Source organism: Pristiophorus japonicus, chromosome 1 (genome assembly GCF_044704955.1).
Source record: "Pristiophorus japonicus isolate sPriJap1 chromosome 1, sPriJap1.hap1, whole genome shotgun sequence".
NCBI lineage: Eukaryota > Metazoa > Chordata > Chondrichthyes > Pristiophoridae > Pristiophorus > Pristiophorus japonicus.
The window spans coordinates 9,823,541-9,847,634 of NC_091977.1; the positions used below are offsets into that span (position 1 = coordinate 9,823,541).

The 24,094-nt window shown below is 46.9% G+C and overlaps 1 protein-coding gene across 1 annotated transcript in view; it reads left to right on the forward strand.

Annotated features, from left to right (window-relative positions):
* Nucleotides 1–24,094, forward strand: part of paip1 (poly(A) binding protein interacting protein 1) — a 75,343-nt gene that overhangs the window by 44,734 nt on the left and 6,515 nt on the right. Inside the window, exons 5-10 of the mRNA XM_070877382.1 lie at nt 435–546; nt 8,097–8,222; nt 8,977–9,083; nt 12,216–12,333; nt 13,416–13,470; nt 21,602–21,677. Coding sequence (XP_070733483.1) covers nt 435–546; nt 8,097–8,222; nt 8,977–9,083; nt 12,216–12,333; nt 13,416–13,470; nt 21,602–21,677 — 594 coding nt within the window. The remainder of the gene's footprint in view (nt 1–434; nt 547–8,096; nt 8,223–8,976; nt 9,084–12,215; nt 12,334–13,415; nt 13,471–21,601; nt 21,678–24,094) is intronic.

The following is a 24,094-nucleotide window of genomic DNA, read 5'->3' on the forward strand; positions in this document are numbered from 1 at the left end:
TTCCCTGCCCACTCCCCCTAACCCTTGACTTCCTGTGAGCTGCTAATCTGTTTTTAGTGATGCTGGTTCAGGGATAAATATTGGCCCAGGATACCAGGGAGAATTCCTCTGCTTTTCTTCGAAATAGTGCCGTGGGATCTTTTACATCCACGTGAGAGGGAAGATGGGGCCTCGATTGCATCTCATCCGAAAGACACCACCTCCGACAGTGCAGCACCTCCTCAGCACTGCACTGGAGTGTCGGCCTGGATTGTGCGCTCCAGCCCCTGGAGTGGGACTTGAACCCATGGCCACCTGACTCAGAGGCGAGAGCGCTACCCACTGAGCCTCGGCCGACACCCGCGGGTTCGCACCCCGGCTCCAGAAAGCGGGCAGCAGCACGACGTCTGCAACTATCCGTCGCTGACTGTCGCGGCTCCGTCCTTTTTCCGCAGGTGTCAGACGGAATACGTGAAGAGAGACGAGGCGGTGAAAGGCGACGAGAAGGCCAGAAAGAAGTTCCACTCATTTGTGCTGTTCCTAGGCGAGCTGTATCTCAACCTGGAGGTGAGGGGTCGAGGACCGACGCGGTGAAATGCTTTAACCTGTCGTTTTCCCCACCGTTATTTGCTAGATACTTTGTGAAGCTGAATGGAAAGTAATTTGGTGCAAAAGAGCATTATTCCTATTCATTTCTTGTATTTTGCGAGGGGAATCAGCCGCCACTTAATATCTATGGGTCGCGACAGTAAATTCAGCCGCAACGTGTTTTTTTGTTGGTGAAAGGTATTTCTCTCAGCTTTTGGACTGGTCGGGTGAGTCTTTTCCGGCCCTGCAAGCTCCTGTCTGATTAGATAAGTCCGTCAGCATGACCAGGGAGGATGGCACCTGGTCAAGTGGCCTAAAGAGGAAGAAAATCACAGGCTGCTGATCAGTGGAGTCATGAAGAAAGAAATAACTCTCAGCACCTTTTACATCCTCGCGGCATCCCAAAGCGTTTCACAGCCAATGAAGTGCGGTCAACAATGTTCTGCAGCAAAATGTAGCAGACAATTTTTAGAGCAAGATATCTCAATGATAAATGGCCAGTAAACATGTATTCGTGGTGGCGTTGGCTGAGGGATGAATATTAGCCAGGGACACAAGGGGAACTCCCCGGCTCTTCAGTCACCCGACGACAGTTTCGGCCTCAGTTGCTCCTGATTTTTTGGAGTAACTGGTGTAGAACGGAGTATCTTAGAAATTCAAATTCTCGGCATTTAGTTTGCTCCAATTCTAGTCAGTTAGAACAGTTTCACTTCGGAACAGAATTTTTTTTTCAAAAGGGGTCGTGTCCGGCCACTTACGCCTGTTTTCAAAGTTTCGGCAGTGAAAACTTACTCCAAACTAACTTAGAATGGAGTAAGTGAAGATTTTTGTACGCTGGAAAAACCTTGTCTACACTTAAGAAAATCAGGTGTAGGTTACAAATCAGGCGTAGGGAATGAGGGGGGGGGATTTAAAGGGAAGTTTACAAACATTAAACACTTCAGTTTTACAAATAAAGGGCCCACGTTTCCACATGATTTGCGCCTGATTTTTAGGAGCAACTGGTGGAGAACGGACTATCTTAGAAATCGCAATTCTCCACATTTTTTTTCTGCAGTTCTAGTCAGGTAGAACAGTTCTACTTTGGAACAGAATTTTTTCTTCAAAAGGGGGCGTGTCCGGCTACTGACGGCTGATTTGAAAGTTTCCACAGTGAAAACGTACTCCAAACTAAAGTAGAATGGAGCAAGTGAAGATTTTTGTAGAACTGAAAAAACCTGTTCTACACATTAAAAAATCAGGCGCAGGTTACAAATTAGGCGTCCAGAACGAGGTGGGGGGGGGGAAGGGAAGTCATTAAATTCTATAATAAATCCTTATTTATACTTATACAAATATTATACAAATAAATCCAACCTGAATAAACATTTATAAGTAAAGAAAAGATTAAATAAACCATCTTCCGACCTGTGTGAAAGTGCTTCAGGCAGACCTTTCGGGACCGAAGGCTGCCGGGCCCGTCCCCAGCACCAGATTTACAGGTAGGTGGGGGAGGGGAAAGGGAGGGAGGGGGGAAGGGGGAGGGGAAAGGGAGGGAGGAGGGGTAGAAGGGGGGAGGGGGAGGGGGCAGGGAGGAGGAGGAGAAGGGGGAGGGAGAAGGGAGAGAGGGGGGGGGAAGGGAGAGAGAGGGAGGGGAGGTCGGATCCAGTCCGGGAGCGGGAGTCAGGTTGGGTCCAGTCGAGGGGGGCGGGGAGCGGGAACAGGAGCGCGGGTCGAGTTGCGGAGGCGGGGAGCGGGAACAGGAGCGCGGGTCGGGTCGGGTCCAGGTGGGGAGCGTGAACAGGAGCGCGTGTCGGGGTGTCGGGTCTGGTCCGGGTGTCGGGTCCGGTCCGAAGGCAGGGGGGTGCGGGGAGCGGGTGTCGGGTCTGGTGCGGGTGTCGGGTCCGGTCCGGGGGCGGGGAGCGGGTGTCGGGTCTGGTCCGGAGGCAGGGGGAGGCGGGGAGCGAGTGTAGGGTCTGGTCCGGAGGCAGGGGGGTGGGGGGAGCAGGAGCTGGCCGTGGGAGGAGCCTTATTCACGCAGCCCCAGTGAGGCCATTCAGCCAGGGCTAGGTGCTGCGTGCTTCAGGCCCCTCCCACACAGTTCAGCGCCTGGAGCTACTGCACTTGCGTGCCCACTGTAGCACGCATGTGCAGAGGTCCCGGCACTGTTTTCAGCGCAGGGACCTGGCTCCGCCCCCCACAGCTCGTGCTGGCTGCGCCGAGGGCCAGAGGACCTGCAAGTAGGTGGAGAATACCGAGGATTTTTTTAGGCGCACTTTGTGGCGCGAGAAACGGGCGTCCAGGTCGGGACTGCGCCGTTCGAGGCGCGTGTGGAAACTTGGGCGCAAAGAGCCATCATCAATAATAAATGATAAAAACATCAATAAATCAATCCAAAAAAAAATAATAAATAATTTTTTTTTTTTAATCAATAAATAAAACATTTTCTACTTACCGACTGCAGCACCGGGAGCCCTCCAACAGCGTGCTGGGATGCCCCCCAGTGTATCTCTGTCAGTGTCTCTATCTCTGTCTGTTAGTGTCTGTGTTTCTGACAGCGAGGAGGGGGGGCAGGGGGAGGGGAGGGAGGGAGGCAGGCAGGCAGGGGGGAGGAGAAGAGAAAAGCGAGGGGGGGGGAGGAGAAGGGGGGAAAGGAAAGGAGAAGTGGGGGGGGGAAGGAGAAGGGGGAAGGAGGCTGAATGGGCCGGGCCCGTCCCCAAGACTTCGGGCAGGGCCCGACCCCAGCACCAGATTTACAGGTAGGTGGTGTTGGGTTGGGGGGGGCGGAGGAAGGTCGGTTGGGGGGGGGGGGGGGGGGGAGGCGGGAGGTCGGGTAGCGGGGGGGGGGGGTGGCGGGGCAGAGCAGAGGGAGGTCGGTTCGTGTCGGGAGGGGGGGGGGGGGAAGAGGGAGGGAGGGTCGGGGGGGTGTGGGGCGGGATGGAGGGTCGGGGCGGGGGGGGAGGGTCGGGTGAGGGGGAGCGCGGGTCTGGTCCGACGGGGTGGGTGGGGGGGGGGGGAGCGGAGCGGGAGTCGGGTCGGGTCCGGGGGGTGGGAGGCAGCCTTATGCACGCAGCCCCAGTGAGTCCATTCGGCCAGGGTTGGCGCTGCGTGCTTCGGGCCCCTCCCCCACAGTTTTGGGCTCCTGGAACTACTGCACATGCGTGCCCACTGTAGCGCGCATGTGCTGAGGTCCCGGCACTGTTTTCAGCGCAGGGACCTGGCTCCACCCCCTACAGCTCGTGCTGCGCCGCGCCCGACTCGGGTCCCGGCACTGTTTTCAGCGCAGGGACCTGGCTCCGCCCCCTACAGCTCGTGCTGCGCCGCGCCCGACTCGGGTTCCGGCACTGTTTTCAGCGCAGGGACCTGGCTCTGCCCCCTACAGCTCGTGCTGCGCCGCGCCCGACTCCAGAGGACCAGCAGGGAGCCGGAGAATCTAAGTTTTTTTTAGGCGCACTTTGTGGCGCGAAAAACGGGCGTCCAGGTCAGCGCGGCCCAAAACTTGGGCCCATAGAAAATAGGTGCAGGAGTAGGCTAGTCGGCCCTTTGAGCCTGCACCACCATTCAATAACATCATGGCTAATCATTCCCTCAGTACCCCTTTCCTGCTTTCTCTCCATACCCCTTGATCCCCTTAGTCGTAAGGGCCATATCTAACTCCCTCTTGAATATATCCAATGAACTAGCATCAACAACTCTCTCCGAGGTAAGAAGTTTCTCCTCATCTCAGTCCTAAATGGCCTACCCCTTATCCTAAGACTGTGTCCCCTGATTCTGGACTTCCCCAACATCGGGAACATTCTACCCACATCTAACTTGTCCCGTCCCGTGAGAATCTTATATGTTTCTTTGAGATCCCCTCTCATCCTTCTAAACTACAATGTATAAAGGGCCCAGTTGATCGAGTCTCTCCTCATATGTCAGTCCTGCCATCCCGGGAATCAGTCTGGTGAACCTTCGCTGCACTCCCTCAATACAAGAACGTCCTTCCTCAGATTAGGAGACCAAAACTGAACATAATATTCCAGGTGAGGTCTCACCGAGGCCCTGTACAACTGCCGTAAGACCTCCCTGCTCCTATACTCAAATCCCCTAGCTATGAAGGCCAACATACCATTTGCCGCCTTCACCGCCTGCTGTACCTGTATGCCAACTTTCAATGACTGATGAACCATGACACCCAGGTCTCGTTGCACCTCCCCTTTTCCTAATCTGCCGCCATTCAGATAATATTCTGCCTTCGTGTTTTTGCCCTCAAAGTGGATAACCTCACATTTATCCACATTATACTGCATCTGCCATGCATTTGCCCACTCACATAACCTGTCCAAATCACCCTGCATACTCTTAGCGTCCCCCTCACAGCTCTCACCGCCACCCAGTTTAGTGTCATCTGCAAACTTGGAGATATTACACTCAATTTCTTAATCCAAATCATTGATGTATATTGTAAAGAGCTGGGGTCCCAGCACTGAGCCCTGCGGCACTCCACTAGTCACTGCCTGCCATTCTGATAAGGACCCGTTTATCCCGACTCTGCTTCCTATCCAACCAGTTCTCTATCCATGTCAGTATATTATCCCCAATATCATGCGCTTTGATTTTGCACACCAATCTCTTGTGTGGGACCTTGTCAAAATCCTTTTGAAAGTCCAAATACACCACATCCACTGGTTCTCCCTTGTCTACTCTACTAGTTACATCCTCAAAAAATTCCAGAAGATTTGTCAAGCATGATTTCCCCTTCACAAATCTATGCTGACTTGGACCGATCCTGTCGCTGCTTTCCAAATGTGCTGCTTTTTCATCCTTAATGATTGATTCCAACATTTTCCCCACCACTGATGTCAGGCTAACCGGTCTATAATTACCTGCTTTCTCTCTCCCTCCCTTTTTAAAAAGTGGTGTTACATTAGCTACCCTCCAGTCCATAGGAACTGATCCAGAGTCGATAGACTGTTGGAAAATGATCACCAATGCATCCACTATTTCTAGGGCCACTTCCTTAAATACTCTGGGATGCAGACTATCAGGCCCCGGGGATTTATCGGCCTTCAATCCCATCAATTTCCCTAACACAATTTCCCACCTAATAAGGATATCCTTCAACTCCTCCTTCTCACTAGACCCTCGGTCCCCTAGTATTTCTGGAAGGTTATTTGTGTCTTCCTTCGTGGAGACAGAACCAAAGTATTTGTTCAGTTGGTCTGCCATTTCTTTGTTCCCCATTATAAATTCACCTGAATCCTACGTTTGTCTTCACTAATCTTTTTCTCTTCACATATCTATAGAAGCTTTTGCAGTCAGTTTTTATGTTCCCGGCAAGCTTCTTCTCGTACTCTATTTTCCCCCTCTTAATTAAACCCTTTGGCCTCCTCTGCTGAATTCTAAATTTCTCCCAGTCCTCAGATTTATTGCTTTTTCTGGCCAATTTATATGCCTCTTCCTTGGATTTAACACTATCCTTAATTTCCCTTGTTAGCCACGGTTGAGCCACCTTCCCCGTTTTATTTTTACTCCAGACAGGGATGTACAATTGCTGAAGTTCATCCATGTGATCTTTAAATGTTTGCCATTGCTGATCCACCATCAACCCTTTAAGTATAGTTTGCCAGTCTATTCTAGCCAATTCATGCCTCAAACCATCGAAGTTACCTTTCCTTAAGTTCAGGACCCTAGCAACAACAACTTGTATTTATATAGATAATGTAACAAAACGTCCCAAGACGCTTCACAGGTGTGTTACCTTAAAAAGAAATTGACACTGAGCCATATAAGGAAATGTTAGGTTAGATGACCAAAAGACTGGTCGAAGAGGTAGGTTTCAAGCAGCATCTTAGAGGAACGAGAGGCAGAGAGGTTTAGGAAGGGAATTCCAGAGCTGAGGACCATGGCAGCTGAAGGCACGGCCGCCAATGGTGGAGCGATTAAAATCGAGCACTTCAAAAGGTGGTGTGCAGAGGTTTAGGGGGATTATAGGGCTGGAGGAGATTAGTGATGAGGAAGTGCAAGGCCATGGAGGAATTTCGAAACAGGTGGACAAGGCCTCAGTTTAATGTCTCAGTTTCAATAGTAACTTTCAAAAGGGAATTGGATAAATACTTGAAGGGTTAACATTTGCATGGGGAAAGACCAGGGAGAGCCGACAGGCTCAATGGCGGCTTCTGTGCTGCAAGATTCTATGAATTTATAATCTAAACGACAGCACCTACAACAATGCAGCGCTCGCTCCCTCGTGTTAGCTTGGATTATGTGCTCCAGTCTCTGGAGTGGGCCTTGAACCCACAACCTCCTGACTCCGAGGCGAGAGTGATCCCAACTGAGCCAAACTGGCGAGAGTGCTGAGTAACCAGAAACAAAGTAACCAGCTCGTTAAGAGCAAGACCATACATTAATTTGGGTTGTGTCACACTAAGGCTACATTAGGTAGATTACAGTACCAGTTGTGCTGGAAGGAGCCCCATTAGGAAAGTTGAAGAGAAATTGGACGCAAAGAAGACGGTGATGAAGACCATGGAGGATACAACAGTGATAGCAGACCCCCGGCTGAAGATGAGATTGTCATTGTTCAAGTCCCTCGATCCAAGTGGGAGAAGGAGGACTACGAGACTGATGAAGACGAAGGAAAGATCGCGGCAGCGACTGCTGCGTTAAATGCTGGGAAAGCTGCTGGCTGTGGGCCAAGCGGCAGTGTGAAGCCAGCAAACCGATAGAGACTGCCCCTGATGAGAGAGTGCCAAAGGACCCAACCCGGAGGAAGCTCCGCAGGAACCCAAGGCACTGGCAAAGAGGTCAGCTGTGAGTGAGAGAGGTTTGAAGAGCAAAGATAAGGAGCAGGTTGCGTCAGACAGAGAGAGACTTCAAACAAGAAGAAAGCTCTGGCTCAGCCTGACAAGCCGACAGTTCTGGAGCGGGAGGGCAAGTCGGCAAATGGCAAAAATCCCCCATAACCTGCAAAAGGCTGACCGGCGGGAAAGTTGGAGCTGGGCAATCGAGGGACCTCAAACAAAGACACAATTGCTGGTGTGGACTGGTGCAGGAGGGTGACGGCAGCGAAGAGTGATGTCATCAAGGTCTAGGTTGGCGATTGCAGCATGGGCAGGTACAGCTGGAGCGGCGAGATTGGGGCGAAGGAGGGGCGAGAGATTGTAGAGGGACGTGATAGGGGCCTTGGGGCAGCACGGGCCAGCCCACACTGTGATATGTGTGCGCACTAGGTCCGTGCAGCAGAGCTGGTCTCCAGTCATCTTGCTTATTCCTTGCCACTTGACTAAGACCTAGCTCTGTCAAGCCTGTGTGCAACAGCCACCACACGTTTTTTTTAAAAAATCCACGACGGGCATCTTCCACCCTTCAGGATGTAGTTCGGGATCTGGAATATTAGGTCCTTCATTGAAACACCTGTGAATTCATCCTTTTTTGGCGTGGAAGCAAGTCATCCTCGTTTAGAGCGACTGCCTGTGATGATGATGACATTAAGAGCATATTTAATTGTGGCAGGCGAAATTAATCCAGGATTTTTCTTTGATTTTTTTTTTGCTGTGGATTGGCAGGTCAAAGGTGGAAATGGAGCAGTAACACGAGCTGAGATTTTGCAGACCGGACTTTGTGAATTACTGAATGCACTGTTTTCTCAACCCGTAGATGATAATCTCACCTGTGCTGTAAAATTACTTAAGGTATGGTCTCAGTCATGCTTTCAAGCTTTCCTCTTTTGCCTTGCATGCTTAAGAACATAACATAAGAATTAGAAACAGGAGTAGGCAATACGGCCATCGAGCCTGTTCCGCCATTCAGTAAGATCATGGCTGATCTTCGACCTCGACTCCACTTACCTGCCTGATCCCCATGTCCCTCGATTTCCCCCTGGAGTCTCAAAATCTATTGATCTCAGCATCCGCAGCCCTCGGGCAGAGAATTCCAAAGATTCACAACCCCCTGAGTCAAGAAATTTCTCTTCACCTCAGCCTTAAATGGCCAACCCTTTATCCTGAGATTGTGACCCTGAGTTCTAGACACTCCAGCCAGAGGAAACAATCTCTCAGCATCTACCCTGTCAATCCGCCTCAGCATCTTACATGTTTCAATGAAATCACCCCTCATTCTTCTAAACTCCAGAGGGTATAGGCCCAGTCTGCTCAATCCCTCATAGGATAACACACTCATCCCAGGGATCAATCGAGTGAACCTTTGTGTTTCCTCCCTGTCTCGTGTACACTATCCTTATCCCGCGTGCTCTGCATTGAGAATTGAGGGTGCTCTGCATCAGTGTCCAGAACTGTTGGGTGTGCATGTGCTGACATTTGCATGTGAACAAGCTTCTGCCCCACCTACAGTATTGGCTGGTGCACCCAACAGTTTATGTTCAGAGGTCGGTCTCATTCTTGCTCTCCCACGCTCATGCTCTCTCAACTCTCCCTTCTTTATTCTTAGCTGACGGGATCAATATTAGAAGATGCCTGGAAGACACAAGGGAAGTCAGACATGCAAGAAATCATTCAGCGAATTCAGAATGTTGTTCTAGATTCTAACTGTAGCAGGTGAGTGTTTGTGGGGTCTGTAATCTAGAGCGTTGTTTTTAGCAGATTGCTGGGCCGTGACATTGCCAAAAAGTTATTGACAGGATAATGCAGGTGAGATTGCTCTAAAGATTCCTGTCTGTGTGGCTGCAATGCAGGAGCTGAGCTCGAGTAGTGAATGCTCCAGGCCAAGTTTCCCCCTCCTCCCACTCTGCAGTGGAAGGTTGCATGGTTATAGCCTCAGGTGCCTGTGTTTGGAGCGAGGGCATTGCCACGATGCCTTGTACTTGTCCCTCTGGCGGAACAAGGTGTTGGTGATGACTTGGTCGTGTTCTAGGCATTTTGTCAGGAGCAGGGTACCGCTGGAGTTAGTTTTCCCTACCCCCTCTCTGCCGATCACGCCTCCCCAGAGGTCCATGTCCTTACCGACTCTGGCGTTGAAGTCGCCGAGGAGGAGCAGTTTGTTGTCCATCGGGACGCGGGACAGGGATTGTTCGAGGCTGGAGTAGAATACCACTTTGGCCTCATCTGTTACGTCGAGTGTTGGGGCGTACGCACCGATAACTGACGCACTGGTTCCGGGGAGAGGGTGAGCTGGAGAGTCATGAGACGTTCGCTAATCCCGCAGGGGGAGTCTCTCAGGCGGTCAACCAGCTCGTTCTTGATGGCAAAACCAACTCCATGGAGACAGCATTCTTCCTCTGGTTGCAGGCAGCGGAAGGAGCGTGCGGCAAACCAGACTCCCCACCCACCCTTTCCTTCAACCACTGTCTGTCCCACCTGTGACAGAGACTGTAATTTCCCATATTGGACTGTACAGTCACCTGAACTTACTTTTAGAGTGGAAGCAAGTCTTCCTCGATTTCGAAGGACTGCCTATACTGACATGTCGATGCTTCGATGATCTGCAGGAGAATGGATGTTGCTGAATTACATAGAATTTACAGCACAAACAGGCCATTCGGACCAACAGGTTCGTGCCGGTGTTTATGCTCCACACGGGCCTCCTCCCATCCTACTTCATCTCACGCTATCAACATATCCTCCTATTTCTTTATGTATTTATCTAGAATCCCCTTAAATGCATCTATGTCTCAACCACTCCATACCATAGTGGGTTCCACATTCTAATCACTCTCTAAAAGAACTTTCTCCTAAAATCCTCATTAGATTTATTAGTGACTGTCTTATTGTCCTGGCCCCTGACCCAAGTTTAAGCCCAACCCGAGTGCAGGATGACTCGTTCCACTGTTTAGCAGAAGGTAGCACTCAGGAAGACTGATCCCACTTGATGAGGCTTTTTATTTCTTTTCTTCTCCAAACCCTGCTCTTTTATCCTCTCTTCCGAAAGCACTGATTTCTGTTGGGACAAGCATCCACTGATGCTTGCAGCCTCCCTGTCCCCACCTAAGTGGTCATCCTTTACGTGTGAACCTTCACAGTGAGCTTACCGGCAGTGGGTGACAATCACCGATCCTACCCCAGTTTATGTCCCCACTCGCTCGTGCTACAGCAGTGGTCACTGGAATAGTGCCTGAGACAGATTTTCACCCCTGCCTCACCCATGGTCCCAAGGGCCAATTGCCCGAGACCCGTTAGCTCAGCACAGGCAGGGAATTGAACCTGGACCCTTCCTGGCCTACAATCAGTTCCCCACACAACAAGAGAAAGAACACACTGGTAAGTTATAGAAATTTACGGCACAGAAGGAGGCCATTCGACTTATTGTGTCCATGCCGGCTGACGAAGAGCTCTCCAGCCTAATCCCATGTTCCACCTCTAGGTCCGTAGCCTTGTAGATTACGACACTTTAAGTGCATATCCAAGTACTTTTTAAAATGCGATGAGGGTTTCTGCCTCTACCACCCTTTCAGTCAGTGAGTTCCAGACCCCCACCATCATCATAGGCAGTCCCTCGAAATCGAGGAAGACTTGCTTCCACTCTTAAAAATGAGTTCTTAGGTGACTGAACAGTCCAATACGGGAATTACAGATGGGACAGATAGTCTTTGGAGGAAAGGGTAGGTGGGACTGTTTTGCCGCACACTACTTCTGCTGCCTGCGCTTGCTTTCTGCATGCTCTCGGTGATGAGACTCAAGGTGCTCAGCGCCCTCCCGGGATGCACTTCCTCCACGTTGGGCAGTTTTTGGCCAGAGACTCCCACGTGTCGGTGGGGATGTTGCATTTTATCAAGGAGGCTTTGACGGTGTCCTTGGAACGTTTCCTCTGCTCACCTTGGGCTCGCTTGCCGTGTAGGAGTTCCGAGTAGTACGCTTGCTTTGGGAGTCTGTTCGCATGCCTGAATCAAATGTGGCTCGCCCAGCAGAGCTGGTCGAGTTTGGTCAGTGCTTCAATGCTGGGGATGTTGGCCTGATCGAGGACGCAAATGTTGGTGCGTCTGACCTCCCAGGGGATTTGCAGGATCTTGCGGAGACATCGTTGGTGGTATTTCTCCAGCGATTTGAGGTGTCCACTGTATATGGTCCACGTCTCTGAACCATACAGGAGAGCAGGTATCACTACAGCCCTGTAGACCTTGAACTTCCAGACCTCCACCACCCTCTGGGTGAAAAAATTTCCCCTCAAATCCCCCCTCATCCTTCTACCAATGACTTTAAATCTATGCCCTGGTTATTGACCCCTCTGCTAAGGGAAATATGTCCTTCCTATCCACTCTAACTAGGCCCCTCATAAATCTATACACCTCAATTAAATCTCCCCTCAGCCTCCTCTGTTCCAATGAAAACAACCCCGACCTATCCAATCTTTCCTCATAGCTACATCCTCGGTTCCCTCTCTGATGCAATCACATCTTTTCGGTAGTATGTTGACCAGAACTGTATGCAGTACTCTAGTAATTCAGCACACAGACAGAAATGGACCATGTGAATTCTTCTGAACCCCGTCGCAGGTTGGCCCCCAGCCCCGAGTAAATTTTGGAGTAAATGAAACTCATTAATTTCACACTGGCTCAGTGATTCATCTGTTTTACAAATGTGAGTGTACAGGTATAATATTTTATATTTAAGTTGAAGTGCAATCAAACAGTCGCTTCTGAGCAGATCTAAGAGGCCTTCTGTCTCCAGGAACCAGTGAAGCCCATTTCACGAGCCTTGGGCCACTGATTGCTTTCTGATCTGAACTGTTCTCAGGGATGTAAAGCAGATGTTGTTGAAGCTGGTCGAGCTACGGTCCAGTAACTGGGGTCGCGTTCACACAGCGGCAACGTATAACGAAGCTACGCCTGAAAATGATCCCAACTATTATATGGTAAGGATGTGTGTATGTGCGCGCTGCGTATTGTCTACAGTGAAGGTCTCTGGAGCATCTCTCCTCAAACAAGTCACCTGTTATTCTGGGAGTCCAAAGTAAGAAAGACTTGCATTTATATCGTGCCTTTCATGACCTCGGGACGTAGCTATGCACTTCACAGCCAATGAAGTACTTTGGAAGCGCAGTCGTTGCTGTAATGTAGGAAACGCAGCAGCCAGGTAGACATAAAAGATCTCGCAGCATTATTTTGAAGAGCAGGGGAATTTATCCCCGGTGTCCTGGCCAGTATTTATCCCTCAATCAACATCACTTCTTTTTTTTTTAAAAAGCAGATTATCTGGTCATTACCACATTGCTGTTTGTGGAAGCTTGCTGTGTGCAAATTGGTGGCCACGCTTCCTACATTACAACAATGGCTATATTCAAAAGTACTTCATTGGTTATAAAGCTATTTGGGATGTCCAGTGGTTATGAAAGGCGCTATATATAAGTGTAAGTCTGTCTATTTTTTTCTAATTGAAGAAGGATTTCATACTCGGCAAACTTCGAAAATGAAAGAATTGCAGAACCATCTTTGTAAACCAATTTTGATAGCATGGCAGTTAAATAGGTTAAAAACATCATCATTTCACTGATGGAATGGATGCAAGTCTTCTCTCACTGGCTCTTAGTGGCATGAGCTCGGAGCAGTATCAACAGTTGACTTTCTTCCCCCTTAATGCTCCTAGGACAGTGCGGTTTTGGGGAGGGGACGGTTACTATTCAGCATGACTCCTGCCGACTGCACCCCGCACTAATATAAAAGTTTCTTCTTGGAGGGTGTAGCCCCCTAGATTTCTACCCCATTGTATACAGAAGTTTAAGTGCAGACGTAGCTATCATTTGCTGATTGAGGGATTGCTGGAATAAACGAGGGCGGTGTCGTATATTGATAATCCAGCACAATCACGTATTTGCTTTCAACCACAAGAACAAATATATTCCACTTGGTTAACTGCTAAAGGAGCTATTGCTGAATTAGTGTAAATCATGTGTACTACAGGAGCAATGTGTAACATTTACTTTGTTTTAATTTTCAGAATGAGCCTGTATTTTATTCAGCAGAGGGTATCCCTCTCACCCCAGCAGACCCAGGTTAGTCCTTTAGTGCAAAAGTGAGTGTTATTTCTCACCACCTGATCCGTTCCCTCTTCTTCAAATGACCCAAATGGAATAGGGCTTGAGCAACGCTTTCCCGCACTCTCTGGCCAGACCAGACACAAGAACACAAGAAATAGGAGGAGGAGTCGGCCATTTGACCCCTCGAGCCTGCTCCACCATTTAATAAGATCATGGCTGATCTGATCATGGATTCAGCTCCACTTCCCTGCCCTCTCCCCATAACCCTTTACACCCTTATCGGTTAAGAACTGTCGATCTCAAATTTATTCAATGTCCCGGCTTCCACAGTTCTCTGAGGCAGCGAATTCCACAGATTTACAACCCTCTGAGAGAAGAAATTTCTCTTCATCTCAGTTTTAAATGGGCAGCCCCTTATTCTAAAATTATGCCCCCTAGTTCCAGTCTCCCCTATCAATGGAAACATCCTCTCTGCCCCCTCAATCTTGTACGTTTCGATAAGATAATTTCTCATTCTTCTGAATTCCAATGAGTAGAGGCCCAACTTACTCAACCTTTCCTCATAAGTCAACCCCCTCATCTCCAGAATCAACCTAGTGAACCTTTTCTGAACTGCCTCCAAAGCAAGTATATCCTTTCGGAAATATGAAACCAAAACTGTATGCAGTATTCCAGATGTGGCCTCACCAATACCCTATATGACTGTAGCAAGATGTCCCTGCTTTTATACTCCATCCCCTTTGCACTAAAGGCCAAGATTCCATTGGCCTTCCTTATCACTTGCTGTACCTGGATACTAACCTTTTGTGTTTCATGCACCAGGACCTGCTGTACTGCAGCACTTTGCAATTTTTCTCCAGTTAAATAATAACTTGCTCTTTGATTTTTTTTTCTGCTGAAGTACATGACCTCACACTTTTCAACATTATACTCCAGCTGCCAAATTTTTGCCCATTCACTTAGCCTGTCTGTCCTTTTTTCAGATTTTTTGTGTCCTCACACATTGCTTTTACTCCCATCTTTGTATCATCAGAAAACTTGGCTACGTTACACTCAGTCCTTTCTTCCAAGTCGTTAATATAGATTGCAAATAGTTGGGGTCCCTGCACTGATCCCTGCGGCATCCCACTAGTTACTGATTGCCAACCAGAGAATGACCCATTTATCTCTGTTTTCTGTTCGTTAGCCAACCCTCTATCCATGCTTAATATATCACCCCAACCCAGTGAACTTTTATCTTGTGCAGTAACCTTTTATGTGGCACCTTGTCAAATGCCTTCTGGAAGTCCGAATACACCACATCCACTGGTTCCCCTTTATCCACCCTGTTTGTTACATCCTCGAAGAATTCCAGAAAATTTGTCAAACATGACTTCCCCTTCATAAATCCATGCTGACTCTGCCTGACCGAATTATGCTTTTCCAAATGTCCTGCTACTGCTTTAATAATGGACTCCAACATTTTCCCAACCACAGATGTTAGGCTATAGGTCTATAGTTTCCTGCTTTTTGTCTGCCTCCTTTTTAAATAGAGCTGTTACATTTGCAGTTTTCCAATCTGCTGGGACCTCCCCGGAATCCATGGAATTTTGGTAAATTACAACCAATGCATCCGCTATCCGTGCTGCTACTTCTCTTAAGACCCTAGGATGCAAGCCGTCAGGTCCAGGGGATTTATCTGCCATTAGTCCCATTATCTTACTGAGTACCACCTCCTTAGTGATTGTGATTGTGTTAAGTTCCTCCCCCCCCCCCCCCCATAGACCCTTGACTATCCACTGTTGGGATATTGTTTGTATCCTCTACCGTAAAGACTGATACAAAATATTTGTTCAGAGTTTCTGCCATCTCCATGTTCCCCATTACTAATTCCCCGGTCTCATCCTCCAAGGGACCAACATTTACTTTAGCCACTCTTTTCCTTTTTATATACCTATAGAAACTTTGCAACTGTTTTTATATTTTGTGCTAGTTACTTTCATAGTCTTATCTTCCCTTTCTTAATCATTTTTTTAGTCATTCTTTGCTGGCTTTTAAAAGTTTCCCAATCTTCTGTCCTCCCACTAGTTTTGACCACTTTGTATGGCTTTGTTTTTAATTGGATACCGTCCTTTATTTCTTTAGTTAGCCACAGATGGCTCTCTTCTTTTACACCCTTTTCTCCTCAATAGAATATATTTTTCTTGAGAGTTGTGAAATATCTCCTTAAATGTACGCCATTGTTCATCAACCGTGCTACACTTTAATCTATTTTCCCAGTCCACTTTAGCCAACTCTGCCCTCATACTTTCATAGTCTCCTTTATTTAAGCTGAGTACGCTAGTTAGAGATCCAACTTTCTCGCCCTCCATTTGAAATTCAACCATGCTATGTTTCGATAAGATCACCACTCATTCTTCTGAACTCCAATGAGTATAGACAACCTTATCTTCATAAGTCAACCCCCTCATCTCCAGAATCAACCTAGTGAACCTTCTCTGAACAGCCTCCAATGCAAGTATATTGTTTCTCAAATACGGAGACCAAAACTGCACACACAACTCCAGGTGTGGCCTCACCATTACTCTGTACAGTTGTAGCAGGACTTCTCTGCTTTTATACTCCATCCCCCTTGCAATAAAGGCCAACATTCTATTTGCCTTTTCTGATTACTTGCTGTACCTGCATACTAACTTTTTGTGTTTCTTGCACAAGGGCCCCCAGGTCCCTCTGTACGTAAAAATAAAAAAGGGAAGGTGGCTCAACCATGGCTATCAAGGGAAATCAGGGATAGTATTAAAGCCAAGGAAGTGGCATACAAATTGGCCAGAAATAGCAGCGAACCCGGGGATTGGGAGAAATTTAGAACTCGGCAGAGGAGGACAAAGGGTTTGATTAGGGCAGGGAAAATAAAGTACGAGAGGAAGCTTGCAGGGAACATTAAAATGGACTGCAAAAGCTTCTATAGATATGTAAAGAGAAAAAGGTTCGTAAAGACAAACGTAGGTCCCCTGCAGTCAGGGGAAGTCATAACTGGGAACAAAGAAATGGCAGACCAATTGAACAAGTACTTTGGTTCGGTATTCACTAAGGAAGACACAAACAACCGTCCGGATATAAAAGGGGTCAGAGGGTCTAGTAAGAAGGAGGAACTGAGGGAAATCCTTATTAGTCGGGAAATTGTGTTGGGGAGATTGATGGTATTGAAGGCCGATAAATCCCCAGGGCCTGATGGTCTGCATCCCAGAGTACTTAAGGAGGTGGCCTTGGAAATAGCGGATGCATTGACAGTCATTTTCCAACATTCCATTGACTCGAGATCAGTTCCTATGGAGTGGAGGGTAGCCAATGTAACCCCACTTTTTAAAAAAGGAGGGAGAGAGAAAACAGGGAATTACAGACCGGTCAGCCTGACATCGATAGTGGGTAAAATGATGGAATCAATTATTAAGGATGTCATAGCAGCGCATTTGGAAAGAGGTGACATGATAGGTCCAAGTCAGCATGGATTTGTGAAAGGGAAATCATGCTTGATAAATCTTCTGGAATTTTTTGAGGATGTTTCCAGTAGAGTGGACAAGGGAGAACCAGTTGATGTGGTGTATTTGGACTTTCAGCAGGCTTTCGACAAGGTCCCACACAAGAGATTGATGTGCAAAGTTAAAGCACATGAGATTGGGGGTAGTGTGCTGACATGGATTGAGAACTGGTTACTTTTCAGAATGGCAGGCAGTGACTAGTGGGGTACCGCAAGGTTCTGTGCTGGGGCCCCAGCTGTTTACATTGTACATTAATGATTTAGACGAGGGGATTAAATGTAGTATCTCCAAATTTGCGGACACTAAGTTGGGTGGCAGTGTGAGCTGCGAGGAGGATGCTATGAGGCTGCAGAGTGACTTGGATAGGTTAGGTGAGTGGGCAAATGCATGGCAGATGAAGTATAAGGTGGATAAATGTGAGGTTATCCACTTTGGTGGTAAAAACAGAGAGACAGGCTATTATCTGAATGGTGACAGATTAGGAAAAGGGGAGGTGCAACGAGACCTGGGTGTCATGGTACATCAGTCATTGAAGGTTGGCATGCAGATACAGCAGACGGTTACGAAAGCAAATTGCATTTTGGCCTTCATAACGAGGGGGTTTGAGTAGAGGGGCAGGGAGGTGTTACTACAGTTGTACAGGACCTTGGTGAGGCCACACCTGGAGTATTGTGTACAGTTTTGGTCTCCTAACTTGAGGAAGGACATTCTTGCTATTGAGGGAGTGTAGCGAAGGTTGACCAGACTGATTCCCGGGATGGCGGGACTGACATATCAATAAAAACTGGATCAACTGGGCTTGTATTCACTGGAGTTCAGAAGAATGAGAGGGGATCTCATAGAAACTTTTAAAATTCTGACGGGTTTAGACAGGTTAGATGCAGGAAGAATGTTCCCAATGTTGGGCAAGTCCAGAACCAGAGGTAACAATCTAAGGATAAGGGGTAGCCATTTAGGACCGAGATGAGGAGAAACTTCTTCACCCAGAGAGTGGTGAACCTGTGGAATTCTCTACCACAGAAAGTTGTTGAGGCCGATTCACGAAATATATTCAAAAAGGAGTTAGATATAGTCCTTACTACTAGGGGGATCAAGGGGTATGGTGAGAAAGCAGGAATGAGGTACTGAAGTTGCATGTTCAGCCATGAACTCATTGAATGGCGGTGCAGGCTCGAAGGGCCGAATGGCCTACTCCTGCACCTATTTTCTATGTACTGCAGCACTTTGCAATTTTTCTCCATTTAAATTTAAAATCTGTTTTTCTATTTTTTTCTGCCAAAGTGGATAACCTCACATTTTCCCACCTTATACTCCATCTCCCAAATTTTTGCCCACTCACTTAGCCTGTCTTTATCCCTTTGCAGATCTTTTGTGTCCTCCTCACAATTTACTTTCCCACCCATTTTTGTGTCATCAGCAAACTTGGTCTCGTCATCCAAGGCATTAATATAGATTGTAAATAGTTGAGACAATGCTACAGGGCACCAGACGGCTATTGCTGAATTTTGCTGGGTCCGACCGAACACTGTGAAGGTTCTTTGATTTGAACAGAAAAGGTGACAGGAGTTTAAAGCAATGAAAGGAATTGGTGGAAAGAATAAGATTAGCTCTTCCCTCTAGTAGGGGAATCTGGAGCATGGGGCGATAATAGTGCTGGTTAAAAGCAAATATACATAAACCGCTTTGCAGAAAGGATTGTAAAGTTATGCACTGTAAAGTTAACCGAGCTGTTTAAAAAAGAGCTGATTAATTCTGTGGAAGTAAGGATTTTAAGACATTTGGGGAAAGGGGAATTGGAATTAACGTAGGAACAGGAGTAGCCCATTTAGCCCCTCGAGCCTGTTCCACCATTCACTGAGATCATTGCTGATCGGTACCTTAACACCATCCACCTGCCTTGGCTCCCTATCCTTTATACCCTTGTCTGGCAAAAATCTATTGCTCTGAGATTTAAAATTATTAATTGAGCTAGTATCTACTGCTTTTTGTTGTAGAGTTCCACACTTCTTACCACCCTTTGTGTGAAGGGGTGTTTCATAACTTCTCTGCTGAATGGCCTGATTAAAATTTTCTCTTCAAATTATAGTGTCTCATTTTAAGGTCATGTCCCCTTGTCCTCGACCACCCCCCCCCCATCGTGTTACAGCGGAAGGAGTTTCTCTCTACCCTATCTATATATTAAGGTTCTGCGGTTAACAAATGGAGCAAGCCTGATGGGTTGAACGGCCAGCTCCTGTTCCTCGGAGTTTTGAGGTTTAAATTCTAACCTGCCCCTTCCATTCTGCTCTTTCCATTGCAAAGGCCTCAAAGTCTGCTTCAGGAAAACAAACAAACGTGTGCCCTCGGCCCTGGTTAGTCATTTAAAATAGAAATCCAAAAATTCATAATTAAACTTTGCAGAAGATAGATAATATATTATTGTTTGGAGGGAACTTCGTATTCAGCATTTTGACATTTAGAACAAAAACAAAATGCTGGAAATACTCAGGTCAGGCAGCATCTGTGAAGAGAGAAACCGGTAACATTTCAGGTCGATGACTTTTCTGCCCTTTCCTTGCACTTGCTTAAAACCTGTTTCAACTCTCCGTTTTCCAGTTCTGATGAAAGGTCATCGAGCTGAAACGTTAACTCTGTTTCTCTCTCCACAGATGCTGCCTGACCCGCTGAGTATTTCCAGCATTTCCTGTTTCTATTTCAGATTTCCAGCATCCGCAGTATTTTGCTTTTGAAATTTAGAAGTCATTTAAAAATTAAAAAATAGTAATTAAAATACTTTAAGTCTAAAAAGGTGTTATAAATAAAATCTATACACTTTACTTAAAGCCTGAAGCCTTTTTAGGAAGCTGGTCAGATCTTAATATATGAAGTCAATGAAAACATCGTGCAGGCTGTGTTTTTCAATTTAGTAAAAGTGCTTGAATTTCCGACAGAGCCACTTGTACAAATATAAGTTGAATGATAATTGTCTGGGTCAGGAATGGACCCTGTTTGATGCTTGGTCTTGTGCTGTTGGCCAGTCCCAGCTGGGATGGCAGTGGGAGTTGGACAATTGAGCCAGGAAGGAGAGGCAGGAATTGTCCAGGGTCCCCAGTCCTGATCACTGCCTGGTGGTCCTTGGTGCTAGAACATTTGTGTGGCCATTCAGTGAGATTTGGCTTGGCTGTGATGCCAGGCACACATTCATGAGAAACAAGAGAGCTGCCAACGCCTGTGCGAATGAACATCAACACCAGTCATTGTTATCTGGAGAGGAAGGCCAGGGGAAGATGAGAAATGCTCGCAAATCAGTAAAGTGCTTTTTACTTGCTCTATTTAACTGTTCTCTCTAAATTGAAAGGCCACACGGAGGTGCGTGTGATGGTGATGGATGATGGCAGTCGTTAAATGTGCTAAGAGTTGTAAGTTGAACATTATTTTGTGACGCTGCTAAAAGGAAGATAAATATATTGCAACGACTTAGTGTAAAGGTACCCTGTACTGCTATAAACATCTCACAGACACGAACAGAATTATCGATCTGATTATTTACAGGGTTAGAAGCTACTGCTTCATCTCTTCTCTGGTATCTCACGCAACTCCTTCGCTTGCCTGTGGCTTTCATTTGTCCTGTTTGCCTGCATTATCTCTAACTGAAAGGCCACACAGAAGCATATATGTAATCTGCTCCCTGAAAAGTTTGATCACTTAATTCTCGACGTTTGGTTCAACCACTCTTTAGCTTCACCGACTTGAAGGTGCCTTAACGGTGGTTGGGAGTGGAGAAATGCACTACACCATCTTAGACCTTGAGAGGAGGAAAATTGGCCAGTGATCCTGTCAAAGTATAGAACATAAGAAACAGAAGCAGGAGCAGGCCATTTGGCCCCACGAGCTTGCTCCACCATTCAATAAGATCATGGCTGATCTGATCTTGGCCTCAATCCACTTTGCTGCCCACTCCTCTTTGACTCCCTTATCGTTCAAAAATCTGTCTGTTAATACTAAATAACTCAAAATAATTTTGTATTCATGTTTTGTAAACCATTGGTAGTTTAGGCATCATATTTGACCGATTAATTTAGCGATGCTAAAAAGATGTGAATTTTAGTGTGGTGAATTTGAAAGGGTAGGTGCTAGCGAACATGTTTTATGAAAATGTAGACGCTAGAATGCTTGCTGCTGTTGCACATATGTGCGGAATATAGGAATTGCTAGATGGTAAAATCCATCTAGTTCACCTACCATCCTGGGAGTCACATGATACAACGATAATGGAGTTGTTGACTAATCACAGCGATTATTCTCTATCAGTGAGTCTACAACGGAGCCAGACATGAGGTGAGGAAAACCCCCAGTGGGGGAGAGCTTGGGGAACCACAGATCCAAAGTCACCACTTCCTCCCGAGCTCGCTACACTCCTCGCATGTTGCGTCTCAAATTACTCTGATACTGCATCCCAAAAAGTTATTGATACTGTACCTTCACAGTAAACAGACTTTTACACTTTTCACAGGGGCCTGGCCTCACCGATTATTACAAAACTATTGAACACAAGGCAGAGAATGCACACTGGAAGTTTCCTGTAGGAGTGTGCACGACACGCTCCCTTTGGAACAGTTTCACAGTTAGGTTCTCTGCTTGGGTTTCAGATTACCTGGAAAAGTACCAGGAGATGATTGATCGAGAGGAGCTGTTTCAGGGTTATTCTGATGAAGATGGAGATGCGTAAGTTTGATTTTTTTTTTCTCCGTCTATTCTCTTTGCTGTTCTCTGAGCTTTTGAGACTGGGATAGATGGATTTTTCTTGAGTAAGGGTATCGAGGGATATAGAACAAAGGTGGGAAATTGGCGTTGAGATACAGATCAGCCATGATCTAATTGAAGGGCAGAGCAGGCTTGAGGGGCTGAGTGATTTTGAACACCTCTATCAAATCTTCTGTTACGGGAGTTCAGTTCTGAATTTGGAGTAAATTACAATCGCATGAACTCCAAGTCCTTATTTTTGGTGGGAGTTAAGCTTGTAAAGTAGGTTGAGTTACTCTTGGCTTTGACTTGGTTTGACTAACTGGCTTTTATGGGTATTTCACTGTTGAGGACAGTGTGCTCAGGGTTGTAAGTTGAATAGAGACACCAAAGTATTTCATTGTACAAAGGATGATCAGCAGCTGGAACAGTTTCACAGGAACAGTGGCTCAGGCCAGGCCACTGGTGTCTTGAGGAAAGGCTGGGCGCTGTAATAGGAGGACGGGGGAGGATCTGGAGAATGGGCTGAAAGGCCTTTTCATCCAAACTTCGTGATTGTGACCTTGTGTTGAGGATTATGCATTATTAAAAACAAAGCCGTGAGGCTCCGATTCATATTGTGAATCCCCCAGGTAGTTTCTGGCGACAGGATAGCGAGTAGGGTTCAAGTCTTTGTTATTTGTAGAAATAGAGAATTGGATGAAAACTTGAATACATTTTTTTTTAAAGAGGGTACGGGAAAGGGGTGTGCAAAATAGGTTTAGAGTAGACAGCTCTGATATGGAATTTGCACCGGCACTGACCCGATGGGCTGAATGCCCACCACCTGTGCTGAAATTTTCATTTAACGGTGAGGTTCGTACGTGCAGAAGATATTTAACTCTCGTTACAATCATTGTTGCATCTGTGACAGAACTGTGTCTGTGACACCGAGAATGGATAAGCTGCAGTTCCCATAGTGTCTCGTTGCCCCTGACTGCTGCAATGGAGCTGGAGACATTGAGAAATCTAGAGGCCGGGGGAGTAAAGAGGAAGGAGTGAAGTGAACCAGTGCCTGGGGCAGGGAGGAAATGAAAGGGCCATGGAATCGGAGAATGATACAGCACAGAACGAAGCCATTCGGCCCATCGTGCCTGTGCCAGCTTTTTGAAAGAACTATCTTTCCCTTGCAAATTTTGCCCCTTCAAGTTTTTATCCAATTTCCTTTTGAAAGTTACCATTGAATCTGCTTCCACTGCCCTTTCAGGCACTGCACTCCAGATAAAGAAACGAAAGCTTGCATTTATATAGCGCCTTTTACAACCACCGGACGTCCCAAAGCGCTTTACAACCAATGAAGTATTTTTTGAAGTGTGGTCACTGTTATAATGTAGGAACAACTTGCTACGGTTAAAAAAAAAAAATTTCCATATCTCCTCTCTGCATCTTTTGGTGCCAATTATCTGTGTCCTCTGGATAATGACCCTCCTTCAACTGGAAACTGTTTCTCTTTGTTTCTCTTTATTTCTCTTTATTTACTGTATCAAAATCCTTCATCATTTTGAAAACCTCTCTTAAATCTCCTAACCTTCTCTGCTTTAAGGAGAACAACCCTGGCTTCTCCAGTCACCGCCACATAACTGAAGTCTCGCGTCTCTTGTAACATTTTTGTAAATCTCCTCTGCACCTGGTCCAAGATCTTGACATCCTCCCTAAGGTGTGGTGCCCAGAATTGGATACGGTGTTCGGGCTGGAACCTAATCAGTGATTCCACCAGAGGTGGCAGAACAAAAGTCATTAAAGAGACAGGCAGAATGAGAGAAGGAGTGACCTAAAGGAACAGGTACCTTGTTTAATGGAACAGAAAATTGTGGAAAAAAACTTGGAGAGTTAAAAAGAAATAAAATGAATGGGGAAGCAAGTTATCATTGGAATAGTGAAACATTAAAGGATGTGTCGGCAGTGCAGCCTGTTGGTGAGTCAATGTGATGTCCACTGATGGGTGGAGCATGGGGTTGGTGCTTGGAGTTTCTCCCTTGGGGTTTTCTCTTTCTTCTGTGTGGTGTCATTGGATGGGGGAAGGAGAGAGGTGGGCAGCTCTGAGCAGCGGTCCAGTATATCTCTGGGGCAGGTGGGTACTGAATGGTGAGTTGGTGAGCCAATTTGGCGCTGTTCTCCCCATGGCTGATTGTTTTGGGCAGAGTCCTGGAAGCAGCCATGGGTGGATCTGGGAGAAGCGAGGGAAAGGAAAAATGGGACCAAAAGAAACCCAAAAATGGACAAATGGAGGCAGTGAACAAATAAGCAAAAAAGTGACAAAGGAATTGGAAGAGCAAGTTTGTTTTCGATCTGTGGTCTATGTATGACGTGTTTGACAAATTTGCTGGAGTTCTTTGAGGATGTAATGAGCAGGATGGATA